The sequence below is a fragment of the Barbus barbus genome, assembly GCF_936440315.1.
Source record: "Barbus barbus genome assembly, chromosome: 31".
Taxonomy (NCBI): Eukaryota; Metazoa; Chordata; class Actinopteri; order Cypriniformes; family Cyprinidae; genus Barbus; species Barbus barbus.
In genome coordinates, this window is record NC_136759.1 from 23,969,554 (window position 1) to 23,997,492 (window position 27,939).

General features: G+C 40.2%; 1 protein-coding gene across 5 annotated transcripts in view; it reads right to left on the reverse strand.

The window, feature by feature from the left end:
• LOC306851448 (phosphatidylinositol 4,5-bisphosphate 3-kinase catalytic subunit beta isoform-like) overlaps positions 1-27,939 on the reverse strand; it is a 52,889-nt gene that overhangs the window by 4,630 nt on the left and 20,320 nt on the right. For 3 of the 5 annotated variants that reach the window (XM_079387684.1, XM_079387685.1, XM_079387686.1), the window contains exons 3-23: positions 22,474-22,657; positions 21,527-21,755; positions 19,776-19,996; positions 19,501-19,683; positions 18,312-18,479; positions 16,977-17,066; positions 16,360-16,611; positions 16,014-16,110; positions 15,652-15,782; positions 9,936-9,986; positions 6,082-6,270; positions 5,875-5,996; positions 5,642-5,785; positions 5,429-5,528; positions 3,442-3,626; positions 2,673-2,782; positions 2,504-2,582; positions 1,764-1,931; positions 1,202-1,325; positions 802-947; positions 533-665 (exon numbers count right to left, since the gene is read on the reverse strand). In XM_079387684.1, the coding sequence (XP_079243810.1) occupies positions 533-665; positions 802-947; positions 1,202-1,325; positions 1,764-1,931; positions 2,504-2,582; positions 2,673-2,782; positions 3,442-3,626; positions 5,429-5,528; positions 5,642-5,785; positions 5,875-5,996; positions 6,082-6,270; positions 9,936-9,986; positions 15,652-15,782; positions 16,014-16,110; positions 16,360-16,611; positions 16,977-17,066; positions 18,312-18,479; positions 19,501-19,683; positions 19,776-19,996; positions 21,527-21,755; positions 22,474-22,623 (3,072 nt within the window). In that variant the 5' untranslated portion in view covers positions 22,624-22,657. The remainder of the gene's footprint in view (positions 1-532; positions 666-801; positions 948-1,201; positions 1,326-1,763; positions 1,932-2,503; positions 2,583-2,672; positions 2,783-3,441; positions 3,627-5,428; positions 5,529-5,641; positions 5,786-5,874; positions 5,997-6,081; positions 6,271-9,935; positions 9,987-15,651; positions 15,783-16,013; positions 16,111-16,359; positions 16,612-16,976; positions 17,067-18,311; positions 18,480-19,500; positions 19,684-19,775; positions 19,997-21,526; positions 21,756-22,473; positions 22,658-27,939) is intronic. The other 2 variants (XM_079387687.1, XM_079387688.1) reach the window with 1 other exon arrangement.

Here is a 27,939-nt window from a genome sequence, read left to right on the forward strand (position 1 = left end):
GGCTCTCATAACACCTGAGCAGTGCCACAGACTGATCGACTCCATGCCACGCCGCATTGCTGCAGTAATCCAAGCCAAAGGAGCCCCAACTAAATATTGAGTGCTGTACATGCTCATACTTTTCATGTTCATGCTTTTCAGTTGGCCAACATTTCTAAAAAAATTTTTTTTGCATTGGTCTTAATTGATATTCTAGTTTTCTGAGATACTGAATTTGGGACTTTCATTAGTTATCAGTTATAATCATCAAAATTAAAGGAAATATTTTAAATATATCAGTCTGTTTAATGAATTAATCTAATATACAAGTTTCACTTTTTGAATGGTATTACTGAAATAAATGAACTTTTTCATGATATTCTAATTTTATGACCAGCACCTGTATGTTATATTATTTTTATGGTGCCTTTTCAGTCATTTTGGAGGAAACAAACTCGGGTTCGGACCAGGCAATCGAACCAAGTAGGAAAGCACCCTGAGAATGAACAAAATTACAATTCTCATTTTCATATTGCACTGGACATGTCTTTACCTTTAAATACTGGATATCTTTGACAGAAGTAAGCTCTGGCAGGCCTGCTGTGAGCATCAGAGCAAAGAGTGTGATGAACAGATTTCCATTCTTTCTCAGTATCAGATACGCGTCCTCACAGTATTGCCTAAAACTACACACATATACAAAGCACTGTTAAATTAGCATCCTATATCATTAGAAATGATGAAAAAGTGAAATGATGAACAAATTGTGCATTAAGAGTGAGCAAGATAATATGAAACACAAAAAGTCAGTTTTTCACTAACTTTCCAAATTTCTCAGTGTTGCCTGTTTTTCCCTCTTGAATCACGTGGATGAAGTCATGTGTAAGGATGAAAGGAACACGTTCACGCTTGATCCCAAACTTGGACTTAAAGTTTCCTAGAATATGGCCGAAGTCTATGTGGAAGAGCTGAATTACACACACACACACACACACACACACACACACACACACAATAATAAATATCAATGTGATAAATATATTACTATAAATAAATATATATATTACTGTTAATCTAAAAAATAATCAAATTTAATTTTTAACTATTTTAATCAACAGAAGACCAAGAAAGATTAAGTAAGAGTGCCATTTTGTAGCTGCATATATCTTCCGGAAACATTACATTCACATGGCTTCAAGTATAGAGCGGTTTTTCGACTTACCTGCCCTGTACTGCGAACCATGATGTTGTCACTATGCCGATCACCAATGCCCAAGACGTAGGTGGCAACACAATAACCAGCACACGACAAAGTGAACTCCTCAATGGCTTTGTCCAAAGCATCTCTATGTCAACACATCACAAATTAGTTTTGACTGAAACAGCAACTATTTCATATGAACGTGACTACTGTTACTTCTGATATAAACTTTTATAGTACCAAGAACTGCTAGGATGCTAGAGCTAGATTATTTTGCAACATCAAGCATTCAAAATAAATTATCTTTAGTAATACTGAAATTCACAAAAAGAGATGGCAGCCACATGAAGGCAATCAAAACTTTCAGAGGTCAATATTGTGCAAACATTATTGCTATCCATTACAATTTGCATGCATCTTTACAATGTTATGATGGCAAATTAAACACAAAATTGTAAAAAAAAAGTTTTACACAATATTTACTCAATTCACACAAATATTGAAAAACAGATAACTACATTGCATTCAAATAATCAAAAACTGTTCATGTGAGACATCATAGTCTACTACATGTCCAACTCACCCAGAGTTCTTGTCTTTAAGCCAGTTCAGTAGAGCATCTTTATTGAAGGCAGCGGCGGCGGCCATGTTGCTGCTTGTTTTTTGGATGTTCGCAATGGTATCAGCTGATGACACAACCTCAATCAGGCCAGAGTGATCTCCTGTCGCCAAGCAACCATAAGGCACAATTCTACAAGGCATTTATGAAAAAAGAAGAAAATTATATAATTTGAAAAAACATTGTGTAAACAGATCTGATGTAGTGTGCACTGATCTAAATGTAATTCCGCAAATGGACATTTAATTAATTTTCACAATTTATTTTAATCTTGAGAGCCATAATAGACTTTGTTCAATTGTGCAGGCCAGAGGCATTTTTTTGCTCCTTTATTTTGAATTTGTGGGGCATTTTTTGTTCAGTTTGGTGGCATTTGTCAACAGGCATTCAAGTACAAGAATTTAATTGTTAGGCTAATAAATCTAATGCAAAGACATTTGTAGTGTGCTTCCAAATCTAGTTTAAATGACTGAGGACAAAATATTCTGAATATTAATTGTGAAGTAATGGAAATGGGGCACTGGCTTGTGCCCAAAAGCATATTTAATTAAACAATTTTCAGTGGAGAAGAACATGAGTGTCTCTTCTCAAATTATTTAACATTCCCCTTCTTAACCACATGTAAAACTAATTCACTCACACACTTACGAATAGAAACATGAGGATCAATAGAATATACACAGATTCTTACACAGACATTTTACCTGAGGTCCAGGTTAGCCTCCTTCCACAGCAGATCCATCAACCTTAAGATCTGTAAAGTCAACATGTCCTGCCGCAGGTCTGAGAAAGGCAGATATTAAAAAGTTTATTTAATCTAATCTTGTGACAGTGTTTTGTCTTTGCCTATTATCTGAGCCATCTGTCTCTCACCATCTCCATTTTTGAAGATGATGCCCACTGTGTCTCCTCCCAACAGCTTGTTGTTGTAAACAATCCACAGAGGTTTCATTTTAGAGTCCATGTACTTACACCTCTCCACACTGGCAGAGAAATAGAAAGGTTAGAGGTAAAGTTCTTCTTACAAATTTAATAACATTAATCATCAACATAAGTGTTCGTCTATAAAATTTTCCATCAAAATATAACAACTCGCTCAGTATTTGAAACCCCATTCATTTTCAGTAGCAAAAGTGATTCATCCTACAAAGTTCCATAAAGAGAAAAGCAATAAAAAGTTTAATCTCTTCCATGTGAAATCAATTGTGCACCTGGAGGGCCATCTTGCAAAGTTTAGCTCCAAACAACAGAACAAGCTAACTGGGTCTCATGTCTGAATACGCCTACTATACTATGTGAAGAGCAGAACGTGAAATCAGTAGTATGTTCAAATTCACAGTATTCCGGATTAGCATTAATATTCAACATACAAATGTTTGTTTATATAATCTTCCATCAAATTATAACAACTGACTGGGTCTTTAAAACCATTTTCAGCTGACGTCACTAACCTCAATTATTTCTTAACTCTTCCCCCAACCACCTTCCATACATAATATTTACTTTTTATTAATTATGAAAATAAATTCCTCCACCAACTAATATAGTTCATTAATCTTTTGATTCAACTGATGTGCAGTGTGCTAGTTTGAAAACACTATATGCATAAAACAACACACACACACACACACAGAGATCTTACTGTACTCCAGCGAGCAATATGTTGGGGTTGAGAGGCGAATGCAGGTTGGAAAGAGTCTCGATGAATCCCGTCTGTCTAAGGCAGGTCATCATGGCCTCTTTAAGATGAGCTTGTTTTGTCTTCGTTTTTATGGTGCCCAATTTAATCAGCTCATTTAAAGCTTTCAGCTTATGGAGAGCTTCAACCTTCAAAATAATTACAAAAATACCATAATGTTAAGTTCCACATAAAAACGATCATATAAAATGAAATAAAAATACCAAGATGAAAATAAAATCTAATAAACTTTGAGTGGATTTTTTTTTTTATTTAGAATGAAGAAATTTGCAGAAAACGATGCAAACACATTTAATAAAATTAATTTATATTAAAACAATAACATGTTTTGACACCTAAACAAATCACATGGGATGGAAACACTGATTCTACTGTTTTGGTTTGCATTAATGAAATCCCAGCTAGTGTGTCAGTGTTCAAGAAAAGCCTGTAGTTCTTTGAAGGAATGTACATTTTGCAATCTAGAACTTAATACCATAAATATTTAGTGATTTTTAGATGCTAGAAGGGTAAGGAGGCTTATAGATGTTTTTATCCAAAGCAAATTACAGATGAAAATGACTGATCCTACAAAGTCCAATAAAGTGGCTAGTGATAAAAAGTTTTAGTCTCTTCCAAGTAAAATCAGGTGTGTCCAATCCTGCTCCTGGAGGGCCAACTTGCAGATTTTAGAACCAACCTTAATTAAACTCACCAGAAGAAGCTAATCAGGTCTCATGTCTGAATATGCTTACTATACTATGTGAAAAGCAGTTTGTGTATTGAGTAGCATGTCCAAATTTACAGGAAGTACTTCAAACGATTCTAAAGTACAACTCCAATACTTCACTACTCCATGAGGCCACAGGAGAGCAGGCTTGATTGACAAGCAAGCTGCAAAATTCTTCATCAAATCAAACTCTAACAGTACACAATTTTTTATTGCGTGAAGGTCTGCAAGATTATCACAAGGCTGTTGTGTTAGAGCAGGCTGCAGCCAAACTCTGCAGGAAGGTGGAAATCTTACTTTTGACAATGCATCAAAGAACAACAACAACATTTATTGGCCAGGTATGCATAACATACAAGGAATTTACTGCCGGTATGAGGCGTCTTCCCACACACACACCCAACACACCAAAAACTTACAACATTACAAAATTACAATGCTAGAATTGAGAGTTTTTATGGCTATTGGAAAAAAGCTATTCTGAAATCTGGTAGTTCTTGTTTTAACCAGACTATAACACCTTCCAGAAGGTACAAGTCTGAAAAGATTGAATGCAGGATGTAAAGGATCATGAACAATCCTCAGAGCCAGTTTCTTAACCCTTGACAAGTGCAGATCTTGAAGGGAAGGTAGATCAGTCCCAATAATGCGTTCTGCCATTCTCACTACTCTCTGAAGCCTCAACTTATACCTCTGAGTAGCAGAGTTGTACCAAACAGTAAATAAAGAACACAGGACAGATTCAAGGTCTGATTCCGATTCAGTCTGCACAAGAAGAGGCGACTCATTCTGTGATCATTTGAGCTGTACTTTTGACTTTATTGTGAAATGTCCAGCTGTCATTGTTGGCAATCTTTGTTTCTTAAGCACTGTTCCTCTTTGCTAATAAGTTTGTCCATGTTTGGCATTTGCTCTTGTTATTTTTGACACTGTTCCCTTTAACATATAAAAATTGGTGACCAGTAGTTGAACCTCTGTTAGTTGGGTTGCTTTAACTCACTTATCAGAATGCAAACCAATGTCCATTATAGCGGACTCAACTTTGTAGCTGAATTTGTGATTGGGATGTAAAGACTTTGCTTTCATGTTGCTTTGACCTCCATCTTCTGGCTACATCTATAATCGTGTGTGTACTCTGATTTTATATAAAATACAATAAATGCTATCTCTAAACAAAATTGAAAAAAGAAGATGAAATGAGAAAAAATTAAAATAATGCACCTGTTTTTTGAGAACTTCTATGTGTGGGATGCAGCCTCGGCAGTATGCTTCCAAAATCAGAGCAAAATGAACCGAGACGGCTGGCATGTACATTTCAGACCTGTAATGTACAACACACGCAATCATAAATTCTAGTTTCTGCATAAGCATATTGAAATACCAGGTGAACTAAATTATTTACATATTCCAGCTTCTTCACATGTATACACTTGCCTGAGATGCCAGAAGAGGAAGTGGCCAATCTTGCGGCTGGACTGAGCGCGCTCCATGAGGAAACGGCTGAGGGCGCAGTCATAGTATGGCTCATAGCGCAACACCTGCACAAGCTGCAGTAAATACTGCAACAGCTCATCATCACTAACACACACAGAAACAAACATTTGGGATTTCAGCATTTCTTATGAGGTTCCTTGACAATGTGCTCTCTGACAGTGTGGACTTCTCACCTCATATCTCTAAGGCAGTTGACCGCAAATTCTCTGACATATTGGTCAGGGTAGTTGAAATCCAGAAGTTCTAGGGCATCTCGAGGGCTTAGTTTGGGCCAAATCTGCAGCAAAGCTTGTAGCTGCAGCACAACAGAGAGAATTTTGAAAGGTGCTTGAGTTTCAACAAATCTTTTGGTTAATGTATGTGCAGGTTTGTTGGTATACCTGAGCCATGTCTTCATGTTTGCTCCATTTGACAGACAGCAGTAGTTTGGGGAGAGACTGAGGAAAGTTTTCTCTGCAGTCGTAGCGAAGTGTCCATATCAGGTCTTTCTCATTCTCACAAAGCTGAGAGAGAGGATCCCTCTCCATGATCTCCTTTAGCTCAATGAAAAACTTCTTACCCCCACGACCCTACAGACATTCATTTCAATATATTAATCCAGACAACTCAGACACAATAGTATTTATATGGAGGTAATGTTATTAAAAGGGTCCTATTGGTTTTTTTAAATATATATGTTTTCCTTTTTGTGCATGAAAAATATCTACAAAGTTACTACGCACAAAGTCCACTGCAAAGGGAGTTATTCTCTAAATCAGTCAGCACTGTTTTTAAACTCCCCCAAACCCTCGATTGCGGTCCTGAGTTTTGTTCCTGGAACGTACGTCACAATATCCCACATTCAAATAAATCCTGCTCAAGGCAGGGGGGGCCTATTTGAGTTGCATTAGTAGTGTGTTGTCGCCATGCCCAAGAGATGCTGTTTCACAGATCTAATACCCTGATACCCTTATTCTGGAAAGAGATGTAGGGAGCAGCAACTCACTTGCATTACACATGAAAACTATGGGATGATATTAGACTCAAAATGATTAATAGATGCACGCACAATTATCCATGTACTGCATACATTTTTATGCATGTATCTTACTAACCACGAACAAATGTATTTCAATTTGAGTCTGTGGAATTCGGGATTAAATGTTTATGCAGTGATTTTAACAAATACACACATGTATGTGTATAAAAATGTTGTGATCTGCATTAATATATCATAAATTGCTCATACAAAAAGGAATCCGTGTATTTGTGGATCAGGTGACACACGTGCATGTATTGACATCTTGTTTGCATTAATCTTGTTCAGTTCATTTGGATTTTGAGACTTCATTTTCGCAGTTTGCAGTATTTCACGACGCCCACACACACAACTACCAATGAACAAAGCCCAGTGCAATTCATTAACGTGTACACGATTTGAAAAATTCGCAAATGTGCATCACTACACTGAAACAAATGCTTTTCAGCCAGTGTCTGCAGAGTTAAGAATTACATCAATGTGCAGCATTTTGTACAAATAGAGACTTATTTTTTAATACAAATGTTATAGTTTGTATTAAACTATCATAATTTGTGCATGCAGCGATTAAAATGTACATTTGTGGATCAGGCGACGCAAGTGCATTCATTCACATCTCTTCTGAGTCGATTCTATTCGATTCATTTAATTTTGAGACTTTCATTCCGCCCGTTTAGCCTTGCCCAATCCACACACACACAGCTCGCGATCCACACGCAGCTGAGCCTAAGAACGTCAGCGACCACTAGATGGCACTAGCCCCAGTCACCTGTGCTCATTCCATTGTGTACGCTTTTATGAATGTTACATTGTGTTTTCTTTGTTTCTTTTTGGTTTGGCTATTCTACTCTGCCCGTAGAAATATAATAAAAATGTTTTATTGAACTTGTTCTAATTTAACTAGTCTTAGGACACAGAATAGCTCATATTAATTTAGCCAAACAAGAACGTCCTGATGGTACCTTTGTGTTTTTTTTTTCCCTGTAATTCAACGGCACGTTGTCAGTTATTCCTTCCTTGTATTATTATTATTATTATCATTAAAGGGCTATTATAGTTGCTCATTTAAGCCATTAGTAATTGCACGTTTATATTCAATGAATTAAACTATTACATTAACTTAAACTGTACTATATTAAAACAATGAGCCTTTTATAGGCTATTAGCATAAAGCCTGCTGGCTAATGGAATGACAATGAATGTTTGGGGATTTTATTTAGGCCTACTTATTACTAAACTGTTTTCTGAGTCAGTATCGTCTACAAAAAAAAGATTTTTTATAAGTAACCTATAAATATCGTCTAATTACTATTTACACTTATTGCAAATATCTGCTACTTTTACAGCATGTATAGAATGGCTATTTCCACTTAGTGTAAACAGCAATTCTCTAAAAATGCTACTGTTGTTACTTACTGGGGCTAGTGCCATCTAGTGGTCGCTGATGTTCTTAGGCTCAGCTGCGTGTGGATCGCGAGCTGTGTGTGTGTGGATTGGGCAAGGCTAAACGGGCGGAATGAAAATCTCAAAATTAAATGAATCAAATAGAATCGACTCAGAAGAGATGTGAATGAATGCACGTGCGTCGCCTGATCCACAAATGCACATTTTAATCGCTGCATGCACAAATTATGATAGTTTAATACAAACTATAACATTTGTATTAAAAATGCAGACACTGGCTGAAAAGCATTTGTTTCAGTGTAGTGATGCACATTTGCGAATTTTTCAAATCGTGTACACGTTAATGAATTGCACTGGGCTTTGTTCATTGGTAGTTGTGTGTGTGGGCGTCGTGAAATGCTGCAAACTGCGAAAATGAAGTCTCAAAATCCAAATGAACCGAACAAGATTAATGCAAACAAGATGTCAATAAATGCACGTGTGTCACCTGATTCACATATGCACGGATTCCTTTTTGTATGAGCAATTTATGATATATTAATGCAGATCACAACATTTTTATGCTCAAACATGTCTGTATTTGTTCAAATCGCTGCACAATCATTTAATCCTGAATTCCACAGACTCAAATTGAAAGACATTTGTTCGTGGTTAGTAAGATACATGCATAAAATGTATGCAGTACATGGATAATTGTGCGTGCATCTATTAATCATTTTGAGTCTAATATCATCCCATAGAAAACAGCATGTTTTTGCTTTAAGCTAAAAATGGGGATTTTCAGCATTATACAATACTGTACATAATCTGTGGGTTATTTTGAGCAGAAACTTCACAGATACATTCTGGGGACACCTGAGGACTATATTACTTATGGGGGCAAAAAGGGCATAATAGGGCCGCTTTAAAGGGGTCATGAACTGACAAACCAAAAATCTTTTAACATATAAGAGGTCAATGTACTATGAAAATATACTGTAAGTTTCAGAACTCAAAACATTCTCGTTAGTCTAAAAACAGTTATACTGAAGGCAATTTGCCAAAATGACAGCTTTTGTTCTACTCTATGATGTAATAGTGTGGATAAGTACCGCCTCCACAGAAGATGATCAACACCTGCTTCGACATCGCTACCTGTTTAGCCCCGCCCACCGATTCACGCATGTTTATGAGAGAGCGAAACCAAAATAAAGTTGGCTCCGAAGACAACAAGACGCTGTGCAGTGCCAAGTTGTGGAAAAAAACAGTCTTTGCATTGTCTTCTTTTTTTTATGATCCCAACATTAGGAAAGAGTGGATGAACTTTGTTTTAAATGAAAAAAAAAAAAGTTAATTTTTTTTTTACTGTGGATTTGTTTACAAACAATGAAATATTCGACATGGAATTTTCAAAAGGATTGAAACTAAAAGACGATGCTGTGCTATATTGGATCCAACAGTAATGTCGCAACACAAGTGTGAGTAATTGTTTTCATTACGTGGTCACTATTGCTTTGTTTCCTTCTTACAGAGTGTTTCATATGAATTGAGTTGTTTACTCATTACACATGACCTAAATCACAGCATCGTCCATCTATGAGGAATGTTCACTGTCAAATATACACAACTATTAGCCAATCATAGCAGTGGGCATTTACTTCTGAGTCTACAATCTGCCATGCCTATTCAAACAGAGCGCTCTGATATGAGGGGGGTTAAAAACAGTACAGAAAATAGCTTATTACTTTTAAATGTTTTTTTGATGTAAAAATCTGGATATAATTATAAGTGGACCTCAGAGAACAGTATAAAATAAAAAAAAACACATTTTACCATGGTCATGGAATCATTGGCTCCAGCTATTTCTGCAGCTTTTTCCAGGATCTATGGGAGAAAACAAACAAACAAACAAACAAAAAAAAAATATACATATCAGAACATCCAGTAACATTACAAGTGTTGCCTCATGTTTGATTATGAATGTTACAGTGACAGACCCAGATGGCACACCAATGGATAGTTCACTGACCGTCTAATGCACACAAAAAGCTAAGCACGTGCTAAAATCAGTTGTTTTCACACTGAATTTCCAAATTAATGCAGAAACAACATAAAGACTGTATATATTAAATATTTGTTTACTGGCATACGTTTATTGAGTGCTATGGATGAAGGAAAGTATCACTGATACCAATACTGATTTTTTTTCCCAATTGTCATTCAGCATTACAGTAATACTGAAAACCATCACTGACAGTTCTTTTTAAATTAAATCAACATTTTAATGTGTGGAGTGTATATATGTGCGTGCGTGCGCGTGTATATACACACATACACACAGTGGGGCAAATAAGTATTTGATACACTGCCGATTTTTCACACCTCAACTTTGAGAGACCGAATATAAAAACAATCCAGAAAATCACATTGTATGATTTTTGAATAATTAATTTCCATTTTATTGCATGAAATAAGTATTTGATACAATAGAAAAATATAACTTAATATTTGGTACAGAAACCTTTGTTTACAATTACAGAGGTCAGACGTTTCCTGTAGTTCTTGACAGGGTTTGCACACACTGCAGCAGGGATTTTGGCCCACTCTTCCATACAGGTCTTCTCCAGATCTTTCAGGTTTTGGGGCTGTCGCTGGGCAACACAGAGTTTCAGCTCCCTCCATAGATTTTCTATTGGGTTCAGGTCTCGAGACTGGCTAGGCCACTCCAGGACCTTGAAATGCTTCTTACGGAGCCACTCCTTAGTTGCCCTTGCTGTGTGTTTGGGGGTCTTTGTCATGCTGGAAGACCCAGCCACGACCAATCTTCAGTGCTCTTACTGAGGGAAGGAGGTTGTTGCCCAAAATCTCACGATACATGGCCCCATCCATCCTCCCCTCAATATGGTGCAGTCGTCCTGTCCCCTTTGCAGAAAAGCACCCCCAAAGCATGAGGTTTCCACCCCCATGCTTCACGTTTGGGATGGTGTTCTTGGGATTGTACTCATCCTTCTTCAAACACGGCGAGTGGAGTTTATACGAAAAAGTTATATTTTGGTCTCATCTAACCACATGACCTTCTCCCATGCCTCCTCTGGATCATCCAGATGGTCTTTGGCAAACTTCAGACGGGCCTGGACATGTGCTGGCTTGAGCAGGGGGACCTTGCTCGCTGCAGGATTTTAATCCATGACGGTGTAGTGTGTTACTAATGGTAACCGTTGAGACTGTGGTCCCAGCTCTCTTCAGGTCATTGACCAGGTCCTCCCATGTAGTTCTAGGCTGATCCCTCACCTTTCTCAGGATCATTGATACTCCACAAGGTGAGATCTTGCATGGAGCCCCAGTCCGTGGGAGATTGACAGTCATCTTGAATTTCTTCCATTTTCTAATAATTACGCCAACAGTTGTTGCCTTCTCACCAAGCTGTTTGCCTATTGTCCTGTAGCCCATCCCAGCCTTGTGCAGGTCTACAATTTTGTCGCTAGTGTCCTTAGAATTCTTGCTGGTTGGTAGATGATCAAATACATTTACATTACATTTACATGTAATAACTTGGCCGCAGTTCTGTTGTTTAAATTATTTACTTGCTACTAGGAAGGAATAGTTCATTTCCTACCTATTTCTACTCTGCGTTTTCGTTGGGTTTTTCTGTTTGATTGCACTTACTGGTAATTAGAATAATTTGCGCCTCAGCTGAGAACGAGCCTGTGTGATTGTGCAAAGTGTTAGTTTCGTCTTGAGCTATTAGCAGTCCTACCTTATTGGCTGGGCTTATCAGAAGCCGGCCACAGCTGTTTTCACTCTAGTTTCTTAGATCGTATTTATTTGATGTCAGAGCGCTGACGCGGAAGCGTTCAGCCTCCTCGTGTAAAGACAGACGACTTTTTCCTGCGCGACTTTAACCGAGCAACGACACCGAGCACACACTTAAGTATCGTTTATCTTCCCTCACACTTTCCTATCCTCTATCCTTCCACGTCTATCATGTTTTTCCAAAACCATTCCGGTTCTCTCTCAACCTCGCTCTAAAAACACACGCAGAAGGTTACGTAACCCTGCTAACCTGCGCACTCTCTCTACATCTTCCATTGCACCTCTTTCTTTCTCTGTAGGTCTTTGGAATTGCCAGCCAGCTGTCAACAAAGCCGACTTCATTTCTGCATTTTCCTTACATCCCACACTCAGCATCCTGGGCTTGACTGAGACCTGGATTCGTCCAGAAGACACGGCAACCCCAGCTGCTCTCTCTCACAATTTCTCTTTCTCTCGGACTGCTGTCCTCTTTCATGGAGGATGGCACTCCACTCTTAGTCTTCGGCGATTTCAACATTCACCTAGACAGGCCTTATGCTACAGACTTCCAGTCACTCCTAGCTTCATTTGATCTCAAACGCCTCACCACTACTAGCACGCACAAATCAGGTAACCAACTCGACTTAATTTACACACGCAATTGTTCTACAGATAACATTCTGGTACAACCACTACATATCTCTGACCATTTCTTCATTACATTTACTTTACATTTTGCTACCCAGGTGCCACCATCTCCCTTACCGGTTACTTTCAGACGCAACCTATGTTCCCTTTCCCCCTCCCTTCTTTCCTCTGTAGTATCCTCCTCTCTTCCCTCGCCTACCCATTTCTCTTCTCTGGATGTAAATGCAGCCACTGACATTTTATGCTCTACCTTAACCTCTTGTCTAGACGACATCTGTCCTCTCTCCTCCAGGCCAGCACGGGCTGCCCCTTCTAACCCCTGGTTATCCGATGTTCTTCGTGAGCATCGGACCAAACTCAGAGTGGCAGAGAGAAAATGGCGCAAATCAAACGATCCGTCGGACCTGAGCAGGTATCAGTCTTTGCTTTCATCTTTCTCTACTGAAGTCCACACTGCCAAATCCTCACATTTCCACAACAAGATCACCAGCGCTCCAGACATGCGTAATCTCTTCAGAACATTTAATTCTCTCCTCTGTCCCCCTCCTCCACCTCCCACCACTTTGATAACCGCTGATGACTTTGCCTCTTTTTTCACAGACAAAACTAGAAAAATCAGTAACCAGTTCTCAACTCCACAGGACCTCCAATCAACCACATCCACTGCTCTAACTCCCATCTTCTCCTTCTGTCCCCTCACCGAGGCAGAAGTATCCAAACTTCTCCTCTCCAGCCATCCTACAACATGTCCTCTCGACCCAATCCCCTCACACCTTCTCCAAACAATCTCTCCCACACTCTTACCGGCACTCACACACATTATCAACACATCTCTCCTCACAGGCATCTTCCCCACAGCATTCAAGCAGGCTCAGGTAACCCCACTGATCAAAAAACCTACATTAAACACTTCTCTTTTAGAAAACAACAGACCTGTCTCTCTCCTTCCATTCGTAGGGAAAACACTCGAACGAGTTGTCTTCAGCCAGCTCTCACGGTTTCTTTCACAGTACAACAAACTGGATGCTAAAGAGTCAGGTTTCAGGAGTGGCCATTCAACAGAGACTGCGCAACTCTGTCACTGAAGCCCTGCGAACTGCAAAGGCTGATTCCAAATCATCAGTCCTCATTCTGCTGGATCTTTCTGCTGCTTTTGACACTGTCAATCATCAGATTCTCCTGTCTACCCTCTCATCACTGGGATTCCACTTCGCTGGTTTGAATCCTATCTCACCGGTAGATCCTTCAGGGTGGCCTGGGGAGGGGAGGTATCCAAACCACATCAACTGGTCACCGGAGTTCCTCAGGGATCGGTTCTTGGACCCCTCCTCTTCTCCACATACACTACATCGCTGGGTCCCATCATACATGCACATGGCGTCTCCTATCACTGCTACGCCGATGACACACAGCTCTATCTCTCTTTTCAACCAGATGACCCAACGGTAGCTGCACGGATCTCAGGCTGCCTGGCGGACATCTCGGCATGGATGAAAGAACATCACCTACAGCTCAACCTGGCAAAGACGGAACTTCTTGTCTTCCCTGCCACTCTGACTCTACAGCATGACTTCACGATTCAGTTAGGCTCATAAATGATTACCCCATCAACTTCGGTCAGAAATCTTGGTGTAATCTTGGATGACCAGCTGACCTTCAAAGAGCACATTGCAAAGACTGCTCGATCCTGCAGGTTTGCACTACACAACATCAGAAAGATGAGGCCCTTTCTGACAGAGCATGCTGCGCAACTTCTTGTCCAGGCCCTTGTTGTTTCTAGACTGGACTACTGCAATGCTCTTCTGGCTGGTCTGCCATCAAACACAATCAAACCTCTACAAATGATTCAGAATGCAGCGGCACGACTGATCTTCAACGAGCCCAAAAGAGTGCATGTTACACCTCTCTTCATCTCCTTGCACTGGCTACCAGTGGCAGCTCGCATCAAGTTCAAGACACTGATGCTTGCGTACAGAACTACCACAGGCTCAGCACCCTCCTACTTCCACTCACTATTACGAACCTACATCCCCTCCAGAAGTCTGAGATCTGCTAGTGAGCGACGCCTTGTGGTACCATCACAGAGAAGCTCAAAATCACTCTCCAGAACATTCTCGTTCACCATTCCTGGCTGGTGAAATAATCTTCCCACCCCTACCCGGAACGCCGGATCCCTGGCAATCTTCAAGCAACAACTGAAAACTCATCTCTTTCGGCAGTACTTGACTTCATCCTAAACTCAAAAAAAAAAAAAAAAAAAAACTCTTTCCCTCTATCTTTCTCTCCGCTTACTAGCTTGTACTTATTTGAACAATGACTGAGACTTGGTGTTACGAGCACTTCCTCTGTCTGATTGCCTCTTCAAGATTAATCGCTTTTTGTATTCCCCAATTATAAGTTGCTTTGGATAAAAGCGTCTGCCAAATGACTAAATGTAAATGTAAATACTTATTTCATGCAATAAAATGTTAATTATTTAAAAATCATACAATGTAATTTTCTGGATTTTCTTTTTATATTCCGTCTCTTACAGTTGAGGTGTACCTACGATGAACCTCTCCATTCTTTGTAAGTGGGAAAACTTGAAAAATCGGCAGTGTATCAAATACATATTTGCCCCACTGTGTATATATGAAACACATACACACACAGTAATTGATAACTGCCAGACAGCTTTTCCTGTCTCTGTGGCTGATTCTTTACCAATATACGCTGCATTATGGACTAGACCATAAGACATTAACTTAAAGGTGCCAGTCCTTTTCTGACTCTGCAAGGCAAAGTGCATCTTAAGTCCAAAGCAAATTAGTTTGCAGATGCCAATTTTCTGATAACTCCACTATTTTCTCCATACAATTCCATTAAACAGTCATTAAATATAATGTGGCTAGTCAAGTCACCTTTATTTATATAGAGCTTGAAACTATACAGATTGTGTCAAAGCATCTTTACAGTATTGTGTCATACTATTTTCTGAGGGTCTATGTACTAGCCTATACTAATACTGAGGGCCCATATACTAGTAACATCTAGTAAACTGGTTAGTAGATATCCACACTAAAAACGTGTACATTTGTGAGTCATGCTCATATTGCGAGTAAATGCATACCTTGTCAAAAGCAGGAAATACAACTGGTTGTGTTGAGTATTCTGGAAAGCTTATATGTAGTTCTGTGGCATTCTCGGTGTATGGATTGGTCTGAATTGTCCCAATAGGGTTCAACATCTCTTCCAGCTCATCTGCAATACACAGAAAAAATGGCATTTCCTGAGCACACTTCCTTCCTTTACAAGACATCAGTGCACAACCTTACACAAAATGAAGTATTTCTCACAGATGAACCGATAACTCACATAGGCTTTTTCTGACTTCACAGACACACACCCTATGACACAACTGCTCAGCAGTTTACACAACCATGTAAGTCACAATCAAACCCTATTAAGCTGAGAATGTGTGTGTGTTCTCACCAGGAAAAGAGGACCAGCAGTGGAGGATAATGTCACCAGTCTTCAGCTGCCCTCTGTAGCCAAACACCATTGTGTTAACCCATGCTATTGGATAGTGCTAGAGAGAAAATATAACATGCAAAACATATGATTAGTTAATGTGTAAGCATCACTGCCTGAATTGGTGAGGGTGGATGGGGGTTGTTAAACCCCCAATTAGAAAAGGTAAAAATTAAGACTTGGGGGCATGGGATCCCCAAATCTTTTTTTGGTAAATCGCCCATAACACACATAAGACAGTCAATTTGAGCACTGGTACACAAGCGCTTAAGAATATGTGCAATGAATAAAGTTGTGTTGATCTCACCACTTTCCCCGCCTTGCGAATAGTCTGGTATTTGTTCAGGTGTGTGTTCCTGGATGACCTCTGTTTTTTCACTTTGTCCATAACAGCGTAAATGGCAAAGCAGAGACGGGCCATTCGAGGCAGGTCACAAACAGCGATGTCAAATTCCAGTGTTTTGTTCCACACATGCTCAGATCGACTGCTGCTCTCACTGCTGACTGCTGTCTTACACAACAGCTCTGTACCATGAAAGAGCCCTGCTCGAACTTGGATCTACACATATCCAAGTTCCAAAAAAAAGAAAAAAAGAAAGATTAGCATGACAATCCTTTATGGAGTACATTATTCAAAGTTATGTGCAAATGCTACTTCCTATCCAGGGTTTACGAGGTGGTGATTTCATAAGATTTTTGAAAATGCATGAATGAGATCATAAATTCATAAAAATTAGCCACCAATTTGCCAACATGTAAAACAGTTACGAATTACTATTAAGTCTGTCTTCATTACTTTGGAATGGACCATAAATACACAATATGTTTTCATTTTAAATGTAATACTGATTCTGAGCCACTAGGAGGCAGATAAATTTGTGTAAGGTTAGTGATGATTTTCAATTCAGAGGTGGTGATGTTTACCTTAGCACCATCTTCAGCGTTCACCTTATTACCTTTCACAAGATTAATTCTAAACAGAGAACGAACCTTCCAAACACACGTATGAAACTGCTGAGGAAAGAGAAAGATAAAAGAAAAGAGTAAATTCTGACAATAAAATTATTACATTACAGTGGTACAAATACATTGTCTTTGAAGTGCAATTAATTGCAAATTAAATATTTTTGGGTCACTTGATGAACGTGAGGACCTGACATCCAGTAAAAATCACATTGACACCTTGAAAAGTCAATGCAAAAATGTCTCAGAAAAGTCCATTTTTAAACATTTAAAAATTCTGTGAAAAGGTATAGCACAATTTCATCGCATATAGATATTTTGGATTTATTTTATCTAATGCAATGATATTCAGACATTAAGTGTGGCTTAGTGTCCAAATCACCATACAAGTTGCTATACCTCTGAAACGGCAACCTCATACACACTAATTCAAACACATAGACATTCACATAAATGCACATACTGTACACAGCCCCTTAAAGTCTTGCTTTAACACCAGCCATTTTGCAGAGGTCAGCAATCTGACATCGGCAAAATAACTCACATGATCAGTGCTAAGACACACTTGCCTGACTCACTTCCTGGAACACATTTTTGAAACTTATTGGCCCAAGACCAAGTTTGAGGAAACAAACTCTACTGTGCAATGGACACTACACATGACCACGACTTACATGATATATCTGTCAAGACACACATACTTACAACATTACTCATCTACATGACAGCAAACATAAGCCAAAACGTACCATCCATTAAACAATTATTGCAAGACTGTAAAAAAGCTGCACAGCAAAAAGAGCTAATTGCCTCTACTTTCTCCTATTCCATATTGATATGAAAAAAAAGAATTACAAGTATTTTATTTGTAATTAGGCTTACCCCTTACAAAAATTAGCCATTATAGTAAAACAGCTTTACTACACATACCATGGTTAAACTATGGTCAATGTTGCAAACCCATGGTTAATTTGTGGTTAACCATGGTTTAACTATAGTAACCATGTTTTTTGGTTGTATTTGTAGTAAAACCATGGTTAATTTTCCTAAGGGACTAAAGAGTGCAATCACTGTGACCCCATGGCACTTTAAAAACAATGCTCTGTTTATTTGAGCTGTTGAGATGTCAACTTCTGCCTCAACCAATTGCTTGAGTTTGAGGTTGGACTGCCTGTTTACCTGAACAACAAATGACGAGAACAGGGAAACCTGTTTAGAAAAATAATTACTTTAACATTGCTGTTTGGTGCTGCCTTTGATTAGCTGAAGTGCAGGAAACACAGAAAGTGTCCATACCGTTGGCGGCCTCTTCTTTGGGGGCAGCGGTAGAGGAGGGTTTGAAATTTTCCGCGCAAGCACAGATCCAATTGTGCTGATTTCCTTCTCAAACATTGCCTTCACAACGTCACAGTGAACCAGTGTCAGATGAGGGCTCTCATTAGCCAACAAACAATCCCTAATGTACTACACACATAAACACACAGAGATATTAATATTAGATTTCCCAAACAGAAAATGAATCATAATGTTGCCCCTACAAACTAAGTAATTCTAAGTACCTTTAAGTACCATGGTCCATGCATAAACAAAACACAGTAACATGGTTATATTTTGGTTAACTTAGTAAGTTGTAAAATGTAAATGAATGATTTCTGACATCTGTGTGAGTGCAACTGTGTGTGTTTATGTGTCTGCATGGTCCGAGTTTATATATGTATTTCCTGGAACAGCATCGCACTAATGATCCAAACATGCCACAAATGTCCTTAATGAACCGCTGCCGACGATCACTCACCTGACTGGTTTTAGGCTGATGATGAAACTAAACTATTGTGTACACAACATTTAGTAAAGCACTCTCTTTTGTTTGATGTCTGAACATGACTTACCAGTTCGACACATTTCACTAGCGAAATTCTTTTAATTGTTTTTCAAAAACACCACCAACAACATTGGTGTTACTGTATATCTCATTCTCAAGAGGATTTTGCATGATAATGTTGATGAACTACAATAAAGCTGACTGTGGTAATATGATGCATGATGAATATTACATGTGAACATGCAAATAGCAATTAAACAACATATAGACTAATTTATGCCCAAACGAAGAACCTAACCGAAGAACTTAAGAAATATTTAAAAAATCATGTAATGTTCAGTTGTCACTTTAAAGGGTTTAAAAGCCATAGAGGTTTGAAATGGCATGATGATGAGTAAATAATGACAAACTTATCTGAATGAAGAAATGTTTTTATAAGTGCAGCAAAGCTTGACACTTTAAGCTTCCCATTGCTCTAAAAGCAGTATGTAATGTGTTGTTTGCCATATCAACAATAGTGAACCTTTGAAAATATAGTTTGACATTTCAAGGCTATTTTATGGAGCGAATTTTGTGACAATATTCATCAAACAAATCCTGCGTTTTGTGCAATGAAAATTGTCACAAAATTCACTCCATACTATTTCTGGCAACGTATCTTACTTTGCACTGATTAAGAGGGTGCTCTTCAAACAGGAACTCAAGTCTGCTACTGACACGCAGCACATAATCGCTACGGGTACCAATGTCTTCCTCTGGGCCGTGAGTGGTCTGCCATTTCTTAAGAGCCTGTTCCATTAGTTCAGTTACTGTACAATGCAATGACACTTTCAGACTGGCTGTGTCCTACAGAAAGAAAAAGAAATGAGAGGATAAGTCTGATAATTAATTCCATTGTAAGGACATCTGCAACATACTACATAATTAACACTACACACCTGTGACTGTTCGTAGTGCATGGTAATTTTGATTACGCCCTCATGCTTGTCAATCAAATTCTCCAATGAGCCTGTCTCCAGCTGCATGGAGTAACAGCTCCGAAGCCACTCCCCCCACGACATCAGCTGCATGCGTTGCATCTTCTCTTCGCTGATTCGCTTCATTTTGGAACGAAAGTCTTTTACTTGCTGGTCTTGCAGGGCATCCAACTCATGAAGACCTGTGCCATGTGACAAAGTTCTGTGACTTTACTCTCACAATATCAACAACATCCACAGCTGAGAATGTATCTGAATTTTAAATTATGTGAACTCAGCAGAGTGTGAACCACTGTCACAGATAAAATGTTTTTTAACAATTATGCATTTATAATGTTCCATGTTTTATAAAGGAGTAAATACAATTTGTTATTGTTATTGTATTAAGGGAAGGGAATAGTTCACAGAATTGCACTGTATTATACTGAAGTGTGTCTGTGTGTGAAGAACAAGGAGAAATTCACGCAACCAGTTTGTTGCAGAAATTTAAGTCAACAGGCTTAAATTTCTGCAACAAACTAGTAGCGTGAATTAAGCAATATAGCATGCAAAGTTTGTGGATTTGAAATTTCATGGAAGAAAAAAGACTTTTCCTTTTGCGTTTCACAGAAAAAATAAATTACAATGGATCTGCGAAACTAAAAGGGAGGAACTGATGCCAATTTTAAATTCTGACTAAACTATTCTTTCAATGAGCATCTGTTTCTGGTGAATGACATCAGTGTTTTGTTTATAAAACAGAGCTCTGGGGAAAGGTTCCAAATGGCTTCCTGGTAACACACAGGACGACATTTAAAGAGCATTAAAAATTCATTTGATCCTCTCCACTACGAGAGGCTGCCCATATTATGTGCGTTTGCATGTGTTTTAAAGTGTGAGTGCATTAGCCTTGCGGGCTGAGCCTGACAATTCATCATAGCCCCATGATGATTCATCCTTACATACATACAAACAAACAAACAATCAGCATCACTCTCAAATTAGCCTCTGCTGAGTCACACACACTTAAATGTTAATTGCTGGTACAAAAAGTGTGTCAAATATTACATAAACAGACACACATTACAAGGTTCATAGATGTGTAAAACACTAAAATAGTCAGAAAAGAAAAGTTAATACTAAAGCCCGGTACACCAAGCTGACGCCGACGAACTAGTGGCGACGAAAGCAGACTGCGGGGTCGGCTGACGTCAGCAGCGTCTTGGTCCAAAGTTGCCCTGACACACCAAGCCGACGCTCGACACCCGGCGGCCAAGTAGGGTTTTTTTCTCGTGCAATGGTTCGGCAGCTGAACAGCCAATCAGAATGATCAGATGGCCCGACGAGCTCCGACGCCGATTCAACATGTCGAATCGGCCAAAAACAAGCCGTCGAGGACCAACTTCAGCCGACGGCGCAGAACACACTGAGAAAACTTCGTCGGCCGACAAACAAAAACTGCCTGATGGCCGACCGTCGGCTTGGTGTGTACCGGGCTTAAGTAATGTGAATTTTAGATATAATATTTCTTGTTGCTTTGTCTACTGTTGCTCTACAAACGAAGAATGACTAAATGATATTCTCATAATACACAAAAAGACTCGTCAACTCCTCGTCACTCACTGGGGTAACAACTTTAACCTGCAGAAAGGGTCACTGAAAAATCCCAGATAGTCTCATCCAGCTAAAAGTACAGCTCTCATTATACATGTGATTATGTACATATGTGTCACCTTTCCCAATGAGCACGCCGATCTTAGAGTCTAGTATGCGCTCTGCACGTCCACAGTTGCGTGTGATAAGTTTGAGGACAGGCAGGAATGGTCGCACATCGCATAGCCGCCTGGTTTCATCCTCCAGCTCTTCGTGCACTGCTGCCTGGTTCACACACTCGAACATGTGACCCTCCATCTCCCCCAGCAATGAGAAGAGAGGGTATGTCTGTGCCACCTTCCATAACAGCTAGATAAACACAAAAGCAAGAGGATGAGGGTGAAAAAAAGCAAAATTGCTTTTCAAGTGCCCTTGCATTTTTGTTAGTAATAGTTAAAAACTAAAAATCTCTGTGAGACTCTCTGTGCTTGCCTTTGGAAAATTCCACCAGAATACTAAAAGTGGTTGTCTGGGCATTGTTTTGTGGTTGTTAAAATGTTTTAAGCAGTTACTAGGGTGTTGCTATGAATGTGTGGGTGCTAAGTCACTTCAAGCAAAGCAAGACTTTGCAATTAACTGCATTAATCATAAAACCAATGTATGAAATTACAGTTTATAACAAATATTTTAGATATGGCTATTAAAGCCCATGTTTCTATTTCATCATACATTGTGTGAAAATCTTATATCTAATTGCTTACAAAAACGCACACTTTTCACCAACATGCCACAAGATTTCATTCATGTTCAAGTACACTGCAGGAATTTACACTGAATATTGTATACACAATAATAACTGTGATGCTTCATGCTTGCATTTTAAACAGGCTTTCACACTGCAGATAGAAGTTCTCTAGAGTAAACAAATTTGAGCCATAAAAAAAACAGAAACAAACATTTAGAAAACAATTTAGAAAATCAACAATGCGTAAAGGGGGACCATCAAAATAAAGTGTAACCAGCATTTATTTTATTTGAAGCACAGATTAACAAAGCAGAGAATCTGCTTGCACACAAACACAAGTACCAGTTTGATGTGTTGGATGGTGCTCTCTCGAGGAACCTCCATCTGGATGTATATTCCTGTGGGCAACAGGAAGTCGACCATCACCTGGTCGTCTCCATCCAGCCCTGACTCCGCCCACAAGTCCAGCTGATCTGTTTTGGCGGGAGGCATGGCAGACAGCACGCTGGAGCCAAACCATGGGAACCTGAACACAAATATATATTCTATAAGTATACATATATGTGTTTAATATGCATACAACTCAAAAAAAGTTAAGGGACCCTTAAAGGGTTAGTTCACCCCAAAATGAAAATTCTGTCATTAATTACTCACCCTCATGTCGTTCCAAACCCGTAAGACCTTTGTTCTTCTTCGAAACACAAATGAAGATATTTTTGATGGAATCGGAGAGCTATCTGACCCTCCATAGACAGCAACACAACTGAAATGTTCCCAGGTCCAGAAACGTAGTAAATACATCGGTAAAAAAGTCCATGTGACATCAGTGGCTCAACTTCAGTTTTGCGACGCTACGAGAATTCTTTTTTTTTGTGCAAAGAATACAAAAATAACATATTTACTCAATTCTTCTCCCCAGAGTTACGCCGTCCGCCATTTTAGAGAGTATCACAACGCAAACGCATACGCATGCTTACCCCTAAGCTTAAACAACGCTTAAAACGCAGATTACGTTCATGCACGCGCTGCTTTCCCCCGAACGTCAAATGTGTTCTTGGGTACTCTATAAAATGGCAGAAGACGTAACTCGGGGGAGAAGAATGGTTGAGTAAAGTGATATTTTTGTTTTCTTTGTGCAAAAAAAAGTATTCTTGTAGCGTCGCAAAACTGAAGTTGAGCCACTGATGTCACAAGGACCGTTTTACCAATGTATTTACTACGTTTCTGGACCTGGGAACTTTTCAGTTGTGTTGCTGTCTATGGAGTGTCAGACAGCTCTCTGATTTCATCAAAAACATCTTAATTTGTGTTCCAAAGATGAACGAAGGTCTTATGGGTTTGGAACGACATGAGGGTGAGTAATTAATTAATTTTCATTTTGGCGTGAACTAACCCTTTAATCACCACAGTATAACAAGCAAGTCAATTAAACTTCATGGATATCAATCTGTCTTGTTAGGAATCATAAGTGATTTGTTACAGTGATTTGCTTTGGTACAAATGATAGTGTCAACAGGTGCACTAGAGAAGCAACAGAAAGACAACCAACAAAAAAAGAAATGGTTTTGCACTTTCATATTTGATGTGTTCTACGTATGTGCATTGGTCAATGTTCATATGTGAATAAAAGCCTAAATTAATTCTGTTAATCATATAAAACAACTTTGTCCTTTTGGAAGACAAAGAAAAAATGCTTAAACCACCTTTAATTTTCTTGAAGGAAGATGGCGGCGCGATCGATCGCTGCGGCTGCTCCGGGTCCCAAAGACGGTGCTTTTATGTCGTTTAATGTCGTCTGTTCGTCTCCAAATAGTGTCAGTTTACCGCTAACTCTTAAGGAAATCACCCCAGAATTCATCTATGATCGCCAAAGTCTTTTGGATATCAGCAACGCTTACGTTCACCAACTCTCGCCGGCGGCTACTGAGAAGCTACGAGGCCTCTGTTTACTGCTGGAGCCGGACCTCGAGACCGCGGCCTCGCCTACTGACGCTACCCGCACAAGGCAGCGTCGCAAGCGGTGTGAGAGAGGACGGAAACGCGGTAAGCGCGGAGGTATACGAGCTAGGCTAAGAGCTAACCCCTCAAGACCAGCTCTTCCAACACTCATGCTCTCAAACGTCCGCTCTCTGGAAAACAAACTGGACTTAATTCAACTCAGTCGATCTACACAGCATGAGGCAAGGGACTGTTGCGTGTTTGTTTTCACCGAAACATGGCTAAACGACAACATCCCGGACTCCGCCATTCAACTGCACGGGCTTTCCAACTTCCGAGCGGACAGAGATTCATCACTGTCTGGTAAGACACGCGGAGGTGGCTTATGTGTTTATATCAACAAAGACTGGTGTAACAATGCTGCGGTATTATCAAAACACTGTTCATCGCTGGTGGAGTTTATGGTTGTGAAGTGTCGACCGTTCTATCTGCCGCGGGAGTTCACGGCCATTGTTATCGTTGCGGTTTACATCCCCCCGTGTGCAAACGCTAAGGACGCGCTTCGTGAACTGTATAGCGCCATCAGTGAACAACAAACAAATAACCCCGACGGCTTTTTCATCATAGCCGGTGACTTCAACCACGCAAACTTAAAGACAGTTTTGCCAAAGTTCTACCAACATGTGAACTTTGCAACAAGGGGAAACAACACACTGGACTTTGTTTACACAACAGTTAAGGACTCTTACAAGGCTGAACCCCGCCCCCACCTCGGGTACTCCGACCACATCACTGTTATGCTAATCCCAGCATATAGACCACTTCTCAAACTCACCAAACCGGTTGAAAAGCAGATCACAGTATGGCCAGACAATGCCACCTCAGCACTGCAGGACTGCTTCCAGGACACAGACTGGAATATGTTTAAAGAGGCAGCCACCTACAACAACCACACAGACCTGAATGAGTACACTGAAACTGTGACTGCTTACATCAAAAAGTGCACTGATGATGTGACAGTCACCAAAACCATCACCACACGTGCAAACCAGAAGCCATGGATGACAGCAGAGGTTCGTGGGCTGCTAAAGACCAGAGATGAAGCATTCAGATCAGGAGATAAAGCAGCCCTCAAAACAGCAAGAGCCAATCTGTCCTGTGGCATCAAAAAAGCAAAACGGTCATATGCCCAAAAAATCAACAACCACTTCACAGACAGCAGAGACACACGGAGCCTGTGGCAAGCCATTCAGACCATCACTGACTACAAGCCCCCGCCACAGGCCTGTGATGAGGACACATCCCTCCCCGATGCACTCAACCACTTTTATTCACGGTTTGAAATGCAGAATGACACACCTGCACAAAAACTGCCCACACCTCCCAACGACCGGGCGCTCTGTCTGTCCCCAGCCGACGTAAGGAAGACCCTATCTAGGATTAACCCACGCAAGGCTGCGGGTCCTGACAACATACCTGGCCGTGTTCTGAGAGACTGTGCTGCACAGCTGACAGATGTCCTAACAGATATCTTCAACACCTCGCTGAGTCAGGCAGTCGTCCCCACGTGTTTCAAATCCACAACAATCATACCGGTACCAAAGAAATCACCTGTGTCCTGTCTCAATGACTACCGTCCCATAGCACTGACTCCAATCATGATGAAGTGCTTTGAGAAGCTAGTCATGCATAACATCAAAACCAGCCTCCCCAACACACTTGACCCGCTCCAGTTTGCATACCGTCCAAACCGCTCTACGGACGATGCAATTTCCTCCACCCTCCACTTGGCTCTTACCCACCTAGAAAATAAAGACTCCTATGTTAGAATGCTGTTCATTGACTTCAGCTCGGCATTCAACACAATAATCCCACAACAGCTCATAAATAAGCTAAACCTGCTGGGCCTTAACAATTCCCTCTGTAACTGGATCCTGGACTTTCTAACTGGAAGACCTCAGTCAGTCCGTGTCGGCAACAACACCTCGAGCACTACAACACTGAGCACAGGTGCCCCACAAGGCTGTGTGCTCAGCCCGCTGCTCTTCACACTGCTGACCCACGACTGCACTGCCAAGTTCAGCTCCAACCACATCATCAAGTTTGCTGATGACACAACAGTGGTAGGTCTCATCAGCAACAACGATGAAACGCACTACAGAGAGGAAGTGGCACAGCTGGCTGAATGGTGTGGCACAAACAATCTGTCCCTCAATGTGGAGAAGACAAAGGAGGTTGTGATGGACTTCAGGAGAAACTCCGTTGACCACCCCCCACTGACCATCGACAGCTCGACTGTGGAGAGAGTCAGCAGCACTAAATTCCTGGGGGTGCACATCACAGAGGATCTCACCTGGACCACCAACACCATGTCACTCTCCAAAAAGGCACAACAGCGCCTACACTTTCTCCGCCGGCTGAAAAGAGCAAGTCTCCCTCCACCTATCCTCACCACATTCTACAGAGGCACCATTGAGAGTGTGCTGACCAGCTGCATCACTGTCTGGTACGGGAACTGCAGTGCTGCTGACCGCAAGACCCTCCAGCGGACAGTGAACACAGCTGCAAAGATCATCGGTGCCCCTCTCCCCTCCATCCTGGACATCTTCCTTACACGATGCTCCAGCAAAACCAACAGCATCGTGAAGGACTCCACCCATCCCTCCCACAGTCTCTTCCAGCTCCTACCATCAGGAAGACGGTACCGGAGCATCAGAGCCCGCTCCGCCAGACTGCTCAACAGCTTTTTCCCCCAGGCTGTGAGAGCCCTGAACTCAAACCACCCCGCCCCCCTCTGAAACCCCATGCAAACCCCTACCTCCTGAACATGGACCACCCCCCACCCCAAACCTTACCACACCAAAGAAAAACTGTATGGAACTTTTATATATTTTTTTATTTATTTTATTCTTATTTTTCTTTACACTATGGACACTCTCCTCTATGTGCACTATGGACACTTTACACTATGGACACTCACACTTTGCACTATGGACACTTACACTTTACACTATGTGCACTATGGACACTCACACTTTACACTAGGTGCACTATGGACACTTACACACACTGCTGCGTGTGCACAATCTCACAAAAAACTCAGCAATATATGTATGTTATGTTTACATGCTCTTGCACTACAAATCATCCTGCACTGTTCCCCAACCAGCTGCTGACTCAAATGTCTCTCTTTGCACATGTACAGTTTGTATTTTTTGTCTTCTATTTTTTAGTTTGTATAGGATAATATTTATGTGAAGCATTCGTATAGTTGTATTTTTTATCCTTTATTCTTTTAGTTTGTATAGGGTAAATACTTATATATAGTATACTTATAGTTAAATCTGTTAGTAGTGTATAGGTTTATAGTGTTTTTTTCTTACTTCATTGTTGTATGTCTGTATTTATGTAGCACCGTGGTCCTGCGAGACACGACATTTCGTTCCACTGCATGTCCCCACATGTAGCGGAATGACAATAAAGCTCAATAAAGCTCAACTTGAACTTTAATGAGAGATGAGAATAAATAAATCCTCATTTATGTTCCGAAGATGAACGTAATTCTTATGGGTTATAACAGTTTAAGGGTGAATAAATGACAATTTTATTTATCTTGTTTGCATACACTACACTATGCTATAGCTTCAGTTCAAAAATAACACATTTGTGTGTCCATTAGGTAAGGCACACACATCCCTTTTCTAAACAACTTGGGCTTAACTTGCCATTTTCAGAGTCAGTATTGTCCCTGACGTGCGCAACGAGTCAATGAAACACATGATGCTTATTGTCTCTCTGCTCTCACCTTAAAATTATGACATCATCAAACAGAGACCAGACATGTGCAGAGACTCGCTGTCACACAATCGC